A 10,371-nucleotide genomic window follows, 5' to 3' on the forward strand; every position below is an offset into this window, starting at 1 on the left:
TTATTCATAGAATATTTATAAGTACTTACACCATGAACCCCACGCTTTTTTTTACAATAAAATCATTTTTTCTTAGACTATTTTTAATTCAAATTTATTTTCAATTTTTTAGTTGGATTTTCTATAAAAGCGTATTTTGTTAGTTTTTTTAAACTATTATTTCATTTTTAGTTGAATTTTTCAGTTTTTTCAAATTTTATTTTTAAATTTTTTTGTAATATTGTATTGTCATCGGTCCTTAATAAGTATACCAAATTTTGAGTTAATCCGACGTTTTGAAGGGGGTCAAAATCATGTTCAAAGTTCCGTTACAAATATACATACCTACATACATACATACATACGTCTGAAGCTAATAAGAGCGTATTAAAAACTAATCTAATTCATTCTATTACATAGCAATGGTTAGAAACCATATTTCCAAATACACTCACTCTCTTCCGTCTTCCCAAATTTTGACCCTCCAGTCACCCGAGCATGACGCATAGATACTGTTATTAAAGTAGTTATAGTTGATCCTGTAGACCGGCATGTGGTGTCCTTGAACCGATCGCACATAGTTCCGGTTGTATTTGAGGGAGCAAGTGTGGATCATGCCGTCTTCGGTACCCACCATGAAGATATCCGGCTTCTCTGGGTGAAAACATATGCAGCTACCGCAGCCTGGGTGGGAATTAGTAAATGTCTCCTTTAAATGGTATGATAATCGATAGAATGAAAAATACCAACGGTTTTGAGACAAAGAGACGTACAAACTTAACTGGCTTAAATATTAGAGTCCTTCTAGGCGCAATGAATTTGTTGTCCGAACGGGTCCTATTGGTAAATAGTAACTTGGTTATAACCCTGTCATTACTGATGAGCCCACGAGTAGCAGTGATTATTCGCCATTAGATGAAGCATTTGTCTCTGAAGGTAAGGTATAAAAGTTGTGAGAAGTCGTCGTGGCCTAAAGAAGTTGTCGTGGTCTAAAGGATAAGATGTCCGATGCATTCGTGTTGAGCGATATATTGGTGTTAGAATCCCAGGCGGGTACCAATTTTTCTAATGAAATACGTACTCAACAAATGTTCACGATTGACTTCCACGGTGAAGGAATAACATGATGTAATAAAAATCAAACCCGCAAAATTATAATTTGCATAATTATTGGTGGTAGGACCTCTTGTGAGTCCGTGCGGGTAGGTACCACCACCCTGCCTATTTCTGCATAGGCATTAGATGATGAAGCCATGAAGCAGTAATGCGTTTCGGTTCGAAGGGTGGGGCCGTTGTAACTATAATTGAAACCTTAGAACATATCTCAAGGTGGGTGGTAGTGGTGGTGGGTGGGCTCCAGTATGCACTTCACAACAGGTGGGCTGTGAGCTCATCCACCCAGCTAAGCAATAAATAAATAAACGTTGAATACCAATTGTATCCAAATGTAAGTTTGTAAGGCTATTAAATCGATTTAAAGTGACACGGCTTACTGTTAACGTTGATCATGGTGCCGTCAGGTCCCGGTATGGGAGGCACGTTGGACGTGAGCGTGATGATAGTGGTCGCTTGGAGCTCGCCCGGCATCACCGCCCATTGGACGACGCGTCCGTCGCCGGAGATCGAGAAAAATGTCGATTCACCATCAATCAAACGTGCTCCCCAACGCACCTGAACAATCGATTTGAATTCCGATTTAGTATCGTAATCAGAAATAGTTTTGCAATCTAATCTCCACACTATAAAAGTCTAATTGTGTATTTTTTTGGCTTTTTCTTGAATTTTTTAAATTTTATACGTTGACAGATTTTCATAATGGTTCTATGTAGCAAAAATATACCACCCAAATCGTTCGCCTATGTTATTATTTCTACGAATGATTTTAGATGTTGTTTTAAGTTGGAGGTACATTGTAAAAAATTTAAGATTTTAATTTTTGCAATTGCTTAACTGTTTATTATGATAAAATTTATATAAAGTATTAGCAATAAAAAAGAAACTACATTAATAGATACAGTTCGCAATAGTACTATATTTTTCTATGTTTGCTTTAGAACTTTTTACTAGGTGAACCGATTTTGACGATTTTTTTACATGAAAGCTGATGCTTCTAATTAAACGTTATCATGATCTGACCGGTACCTTTTGAATTATTCTTTATAATGCATATTTCTTCGAATTCGACGATATTAATAATGTTCTCTTTTTATAATGTTGAAGTAGATTTTCTTTTTGTTGTTTTGAGCTTTTAACCTTTTAATAAAAACGTTAAGTGCTATCTATTAACGCGATTTTAACGCGTAGGTACCTCCCAGACGATGTTGCTGTGCTTATCTCGTACAGAATCCGATTTGTATTGGTAAGATGACTCGAGGGTTAACTGAGCATTGTAGACGCAAACGTTTCCATCGTAAAGTCCTGTTAAGAAAATATTCGATGAGATTCAAGGAAGATCTATTCGATATATTATTCCAATTGTATAGTATATTGTATATCGTATTGCAGTATACTATACTATGTTATATTGTGATACCCCATCCTTTTTATATCTGCCTCGAAGCATTCATACTTTCTATCCTGAACGGTGTGATGGTCGGCATACTATTGAGGTGTTCAAGTAATGTGTTGAGTGATTCGATGATTAGAAAAAAGGTGACACCACCTTAGCCTTAATACGACCAGTATTAGTTTTATAACTAGCTATAGCAAAACATGTTTGTTCACATTTAAATTCGAATATATTACTGGTGATTACTTTTACTGGTGCTAGGACCTCTTGTGAGTCCGCGGGGGTAGGTATCATCACCCTGCCAATTTCTGCCGTGAAGCAGTAATGCGTGTCGGTTTGAAGGGTGGGCCAGCCGTTGTAACTATACTTGAGACCTTAGAACTTATACCTCAACGTGGGTGGCGCATTTGCTTTGTAGATGTCTAATATACCACTATCTCTACTAGTAGGTACTTCAAGTTGCAATTCTAATGATAATATCTAAAACTATTTTATTTGGAAAAAAATATTGACGGTAGTGAGAAAATATTCAAACGTCGAGCGTCGAGCGACAAGGAAATCTATAAACTATTCGAAACTTCAGAAATAATTTCAAACCGTGTAAGCAGTTTTAATTTACGTCTTTGATTCGCGATAACCTAAAAGAAAATACTATATTATGATTTATTTAAATGAAGAATATTTGTATTTCAATTAGCTCAAGGTAATTTTGCATTCTTTTAATTGTGTTACACACTTACCGACGCAGATAAGATACGGAGTTTCTTTATAGACATCAAGGCAAATAACCGGAGAATCAGTTACGACCGCGTATTCAGGGTACGCTGGATTCTTGATGCTGTATAGACAGAGACATCCCGTTTTTTGTTGGCTCGTAAAATCCACTGAGAACAATAAATAAATAAATATTTACTAACAATCACGCCACGTTAACTGGTCCCGTGATAAGTTCGTAAAGAACTTGTGTTACAGGTACCAGATAACGGATATAAATGTAAGATTTTTATTATACACATACATATATTTAATATACGTCCATAACCCTGGAAAAGACATTTATATTTATCATACAAATATCTTCCCTTGGCGGGATTTGAACCCGTGACCCCCTTGTGTAGTGACCATGTCACTTACCACTACACCAGACGGCCGACAATGACACATCTTCAAACAAAAATTCATTCAATTTTATAAAATAAATTTTGCATGCGGCAGAGATGCGAATATTGAGATGGATGTGTGGAGTGACAAGAATGGACAAGATAATGAATGAATATAATAAAGGAAGTGTGAAAGTAGCCCCGGTAATCAACAAATTAAAGAGCGGACGGACGGTTAGCGTGGTATGGACATGTGATGCATAGAGAGAAGATGCATGTGACTAGGAGATGTATGGAAATGGTAGCGCAAGGGGGAAGAGATCGCCCGAAGGAAACATGGATGGAGTGTGTGAATGACGATATGATAGAGAGAGAGAAGAGTGAGTGTTGAGATGATGGCTGATAGAAGAGAATGGAAGAGAAAAATTAGCTGTGCTGACTCTATCTAGTGGGATAAGGTAGAGAAAAAGAAAGAAGAATTTTATTAAGTAATCCGTGTTGTAGTCACAATCGATTTCCAATACAAGTAATTAATTACGTCATTTAATAAAAACATTTGTAGTAAATGATCGCGTCGTTAGTGCAGATGTAGATTTACGCTAATCTTACAAGATCCGTAAGCGACCGCAAACAGGTCCTGATAGTGCGGGTTCCATTGGACATCACAAACAGCGTGACTGCGCATGGGCTCGAATTGGAACCTCCACAGCGGCAGTAACGAGCCCATGCCTTCACGAAATTCGTCCGAAGGATCATCCCAATATCGATAATCTTGAGCTGAAAATCATAATACCATGATGGGACTAAAATTTACGAAACTCAAATACGAAGGATTTAACTTTATTGTTCAAGAAAATGTGCACGACAAATCATGACAGACAAAAATCACAATCCACGAAAAATGTCTATAATTTCATTCATCCTACAATCATACTACAATCCGATTTTTGTTTATTGTTTTTTATGATTACTATTTAGATTCGATTTTTTTTCCTACCTATGCCAGGCTATTTCAGCTTCGCCCTAACATGTAGGTAAGCTCACGGGGCTCAAACCGGAGTGTTGCTAATACTGGCCCTAGCAAGAGCAGTGCTTCGCAGAATCTACCAGCGAATCGGAAACGCGACTCACTGAGAAGATCCGGCGAGTAACTCAGTGGGCTATGTTTGTGGGTTAATTCGCTCGTCGAGCCCTTCGTCGCAAGCGACGGGTTCGACGAGGACGGTGACGGATGCTTGTGGTACCTAAAAGCACCGTTAGTGGATCGGAGGATCCGTAATGACGTGTTTTGGGCGACATCGACTATTTACCATTCTGTCTACAGGATCGGTTATGGAGATTCGATTATTAGGATCCGCTTATTATTCTAGGTTATTGACTTTGATGATGAATTGAAAAATAGTAACGTGTATCCTCTTCTTGTTATCTACAGCTACCCACAAAACTTGAAAACAAAATTGAAAACTCCTTTACTAAAAAGATTACAATTTTTTAGTCAGTTCAGATTTTAAAAAAGAGAATAAATAACATTGAAAGAACAATCTCTATTAGATCTCGTCTTATTAAGATTGTTTTTTATTTAGTTAAAAAGTTACCAATATCGTCATAGATGTTCTGATTGACAAGTCTCTCCAGTATCGTCCAAGCTTCACGTATGCGTTGCGCTAGTTGTTCATCATGAATTTGTTGAGCGGATTTCACGTGTTTAGCTGTCTTCTTGCGAAGCTGTTTAAGATTATCAATCGGGTGCTTAATTATAATACAAATCGCAAATCATTAGATATTTCAGAAGCTTATGAAGGCTTGCTACCTACCTAGAAAGTAGCCGCACATTATTTTTAGATAAAATTAAAGCATAGGGTTTGATTTTCAAGTTATCAGATAATCGATTGAAAAAATCAAAAATGGTTTTAACGTCGTATATTTGGAATCACTTTATGGTTGAATGTTTACCAATATTACATGTAATAAATGTAGCCTAATTATCGAGAATGGACCCGGAAAAATCCAAGAAAAATACAGTGGTAGTTATCATGGAAAAGAATATCTCTTCGTAGCTATCTCCCAAAACTGATGACCCGTGACGCGAGCAACTGCAGCCTTCAGACAGTTAGCACGTCATCAATGTAGACTACTACAGCTACCTTTCTATAACTTGCTACTAACATTTGCCATAGTCTTTAGTTTGGAACCTTTACATTATGCGGATTACTCACGACACTGCCACAGCATTCAAGCTCAGTATCGTGTCAAAGCTGATTTAGTGAGAACTAAAAATAGCAAGCTAATCTCAGCACGAAAAAAGATAGCTTACTCGTGCGAGTACTTTTTATTGGAGGGGCGTAATGTCAGTGTGGCTATCATAGAAGAAAAGATATTTGACAAAAGCCGTGACGAACCACGCCTGCGAGATATTTTCAAAAGTTTGCAAACATACAAAGTCTGAACAATAAAATTCAGATGCTTCGTCTACCTAACAATGACACCCGGTAGAAGATCCGATGTCGAACTATTATAATAAGTAACAAAACAAATTGGGTTTACGAAATCGCTTTTCTTACCCTTTTCGGTTTGTCCTCCTCTTTCTCACGCTGTTTTCTGGCGTAGTCCTCTTGATAGTAATCGAATATAATACACTGTAGCGCAGTACTGCCGTAATTGGCTCTCGGTGGTGGTATAGTTTGAGTGTCCACACTCTGTATCAGGTGAAAAATGAATTTTTTAAATACCATTAATTGTAATGGTACTACTATGTCAGAAAATTTAATGAAAGTACAAAAGACTTCACTGGATAAATGATAAAAAAAACTATACGTATAAACAAGCAAGGCGAAGAATACTTAAAGTTATAAATAAAGAACTACGTTTTTAGGCCTTGGTCGTCCTCTACTGGACATAGCCCGTCATAATAACCAGTTCTGCCCAGCTTCCATCTAGCGGATTCCAGAACTAGACTATTTTCTTAAATCTTGACGTAGATTTACTATTTTTTACTTGAAAGCGAACGTTGTAAAAAGTTTTGAAAGGAGTACAGGTTAAATAGGAACTACGTAATAAATCGATTGGGAAATAATTGAGAACATTCAATACTAAATAAAGTATTTTTTTTAACTAATGGAAACTGACCCTTCTGGGGAAGTTGTAAGTAAGAGCTGCTCGTTCACAGAAATTGAACTGATTTGCCAATTTCTTCACACGAGGCTTGATTTCAAGTACTTCTTCTCCTGTGTCTTTCGATTCATCTTCTGTTATAAAATAAACCCAGTCAGTCTTTTAATAGAACTGTTAAGCCGAATTTACATTACGAAATTAGTGGCGTGAAATTAATTTCGTGACATTAGTTTTACCAACAGTTTCACGTGTAATTTAATACTTTCGTAATGCATGCATTAATTTCATGCATGTAAATTAGTTTTGTGCCCTGCGCGATTTTTTGGTGAAATTAGTGTCATGCAACTAATTTCATAGTGTAGACGCGACGTGAAACTAATGTCGCGAAAGGGCCTGCGCTGTGCGGACGTGTGTATTGTTAGTTCGGACGCGCTTCGAGCGTTGAAAATGGTAAACCAATGATGGAGTACAGAAAAAAATATAGATCTTATTAATGAATATCAATGACAAGGGTCCCGAAACACCTATAGTAAAAAATCAAAATTATCTTCACTCATTCGAAAATAGTTTTTATAACTCTCAGGATCTTCATCTGCTAATTCAGAGACTAACTTCATTGCACCTAAATGCCTTCTTGTTGACCATCCTCGAATCTACCAACTTTTTTTTCTTGATAGTATTTTTTTAAGTTTATAGGTATATAAGCATTTCTTTAGCTACATTGAATATAGCAAATTATAGCTTTGATGCTGAAGGCGCCATGGTTACTGCGATACTGTGGATTTCGCGACACTAATTTTTTAACGAAATTAGTTTCGCATATATCGAAACTACTTTCGTGAAACTGAGCTCAACATGCATGACACTAATTTCGTAATGTAAACTCGGCATTATGTTTAACTCCATTCATCAAAAAAAGTTTCAACGCGAACCGTTTTCCAATTTCGTTAAAGCGGCTAAGAATATTCTATAATAGTTACAAATATACTTTCTAATAGCAATCAAATTTCTGATTTTTAAATTTCATACTAGTTTTAATCACTTACTTTCATCTCCTTCCGGCTCCTCTCCAACATCTCCTGCCGTAGCCTCTAAATCATCAGCTACAGGTTCTGGTTCGTGTGGACCTTCTACAGCTTCACTAGGTTTCTCTTCATCTGCTACTGCGTCCTCTGTGAGATTCAGAAATATTCGATTATAATAATATACAAAACTAGCCGTAATCGCCCGCTTCGCTGCGCATTTAAAATTAACATTATTATTTATTGTCATTATTATTAGGGAGTCCAACGCTCATACAAATATTAGCTTATCCATTAATTACATGTATTTTCTACATAGATACCAAGTTTCGAGTCAATCGGATGCATGGTTCAGTAGATAATATGAAGTATAGATGACATAAGTTTTATATTAAACTAGTAAAGCATGGTCTCGCTCCTACATGACTGTGGCTAATTCTGTTTCGTTTTCAAGCGATACCTGTGGCAATATATTAGTATTTATATCAAGCTATTTGGAGGTTATCTCTTTAATTAATTAGCTTGTACCTTCAGCTTTAGCCTCCTCAGGTGGCTGTGGTTCTGGTTCGGGTTCTTCTTCCTCCTCCTCTTCAGCGGCAGACTTTTTTACCTTGGCCCGTTTTGGTCCAGCATCATCAAAGCCAACCATACCTTTCCGAAGTTATTAATTTAATTAAAAGACTTGAAAGCTCATTCTAGATACCGAACAAAGGTAAATAAATTGTAATCAAAAATTTTGAAAAAGACAATTTACGTTCTCTTTTTATCATGTAGTCTTCGTAGTTTTTCGTTGAGATCGGCCAATGAGCGCTCCTTGTTTTAAGTAGTCACCTAAGGAGTCCAATATCATTAACCAAAACAATAAATAAATAAATGCTGCCACCCACCTTGAGACATGAGTTCAAATTATATATCTTAGTTCTATTGTATAGCTGGCCCCGCTCTTCCTTACCACACAGCAGAAATAAGTAAGGATGTGGTATCCGTGTGGTCTCAGAAGAGATCCTACCAGCAGTAAAAATATTTCTTTTTGAAGGTTAACCACGATTTTAATTTATTAACCTTACTTAACGGACCTTACACCTCTGATTTAACGTTAAACATACTTTAAAGACTGCATTTCTACACACCATATCCTGCAGCAATTTGTGCTTTAGCTTCTTCTGAATCTTTCCTAATAGCCGTCCCCTGATAAATATATAGGGGGTACGCTTTACCGAAGGTCGGCTTTGGCTTGGCGACAAATCTTCCTAGCCCGTAATGATAAGCCACTTCGTCAGCTACCCAATTAGGATTTATTGTTGTTAAAACTCGCCCGACTTCTTCATCTAGATCCTACAACAATAAAGTAGACTACAAGATTGATTTTCATTACATTTAAATTTTAGCTTGTAACGAAAATTGTAGTAATTTTCTAAGTATGTTCTTTTAATTTATTTTCTATTGAATGAACTATTATTCTTTAATCCTTCATCCCAAATTTGTTATGTATTTTTGAAATCAAAGCTCCCACGTAAATAGCATATTATACAAATGCTAATCAATCATTATACAGTACCAAAAAAATCTAAGCTCTCAAGTTATCAAGTTAGAACGATTTCGAGAATATATAAATTACAAACACATTTAGCACTAGTTTAATAATAAATACGCCACTGTTGTTAGATATTTTAGTATTTATCAGTATCCAAAGAATTGGTAATGGGATTTTTTATATATACTATATTTAGTTTATACAGAACGTGCTGATTTAATTTTGTTAATCAATAATAATTGTTAAATTTCTAAATTAAGCTTTTAGTTGAATTTTTTTTCTTACAGCCTCCGGTACATCTTCTTGATCATCAGGCTTAATGAGAGCTCTCGGCTTAAGCCACTCCAGAGCTTCATCTTCAATTAAATTACCGCGGGACTTGGACGCAGCGTCTTTCTGCTGAATAGCGTGTTGATTAAAACAATGAAGCTTAATTACATAAAACAAAACTAAACGCGCCACTACGCACATCTAAGCACTGTATTGTTTTCTTCAAAAGCACTTTTTCCTCTTTCACATTAAGTGCACGTTTTATCATGGCCTTCAGCATTTTGCTTTCAAAATTTGCCCACGTTCGCAAATAAAGAGATCACGTAAGTCTTCGACGCCAGCAAGGGTAACACTGCTTTCTTTACGAAGCGTCTGACGGATTCGTGGGGCTTTACGAGTAAATGTTTCAGAGACATTTGCATATTGTTTGATAGGTCTTTATAGGGCTTGATCATGTAACTCGACTATAAATAATTTAAGGCACTTTTCGCCGAGCGAGGCAAGCGTAAACAGACTATTAAACATTGCGTGTCTCAAGCATGCACCGACTGTTTATTTGTTTTCCTAAATTAGGCAGCCTTCGATTTTATTACAGATAAAACGATTACAAGGTACTTACGTCAGAATTATCTTCGAAATCAGTCGACATAGAAATTTTAAAATAGAATTTCTCTAATGTTTCATGCTTGCGTTTACTTTGAGAAAGTGTTAACGGCACTGCATTGGCGCTGTCGGTACCTAATGTACCCTATATCTAGCTACCCAAGCATTAACTTGGTTTACAAGTAAGGCTATCAACGCAACATTTGTTTGAAAAATGAGAATTAGCCGCTACTGCTTTTCATG

The 10,371-nt window shown here is 36.4% G+C and overlaps 1 protein-coding gene across 2 annotated transcripts in view; it reads right to left on the reverse strand.

Annotated features, from left to right (window-relative positions):
- The window catches only part of LOC101745308 (dynein intermediate chain 2, ciliary), a 30,541-nt gene that overhangs the window by 8,500 nt on the left and 11,670 nt on the right, over nucleotides 1-10,371 (reverse strand). The window contains exons 2-13 of one of the 2 annotated variants that reach the window (XM_012696522.4): nucleotides 9,541-9,654; nucleotides 8,852-9,056; nucleotides 8,250-8,372; nucleotides 7,746-7,871; nucleotides 6,715-6,833; nucleotides 6,150-6,284; nucleotides 5,184-5,313; nucleotides 4,198-4,365; nucleotides 3,229-3,372; nucleotides 2,288-2,397; nucleotides 1,473-1,650; nucleotides 435-663 (exon numbers count right to left, since the gene is read on the reverse strand). In XM_012696522.4, the coding sequence (XP_012551976.2) occupies nucleotides 435-663; nucleotides 1,473-1,650; nucleotides 2,288-2,397; nucleotides 3,229-3,372; nucleotides 4,198-4,365; nucleotides 5,184-5,313; nucleotides 6,150-6,284; nucleotides 6,715-6,833; nucleotides 7,746-7,871; nucleotides 8,250-8,372; nucleotides 8,852-9,056; nucleotides 9,541-9,654 (1,781 nt within the window). The remainder of the gene's footprint in view (nucleotides 1-434; nucleotides 664-1,472; nucleotides 1,651-2,287; nucleotides 2,398-3,228; nucleotides 3,373-4,197; nucleotides 4,366-5,183; nucleotides 5,314-6,149; nucleotides 6,285-6,714; nucleotides 6,834-7,745; nucleotides 7,872-8,249; nucleotides 8,373-8,851; nucleotides 9,057-9,540; nucleotides 9,655-10,371) is intronic. The other variant, XM_021352782.3, reaches the window with a different exon arrangement.

This window comes from Bombyx mori, chromosome 19 (genome assembly GCF_030269925.1).
Source record: "Bombyx mori chromosome 19, ASM3026992v2".
In the NCBI taxonomy this organism is placed as follows: Eukaryota; Metazoa; Arthropoda; class Insecta; order Lepidoptera; family Bombycidae; genus Bombyx; species Bombyx mori.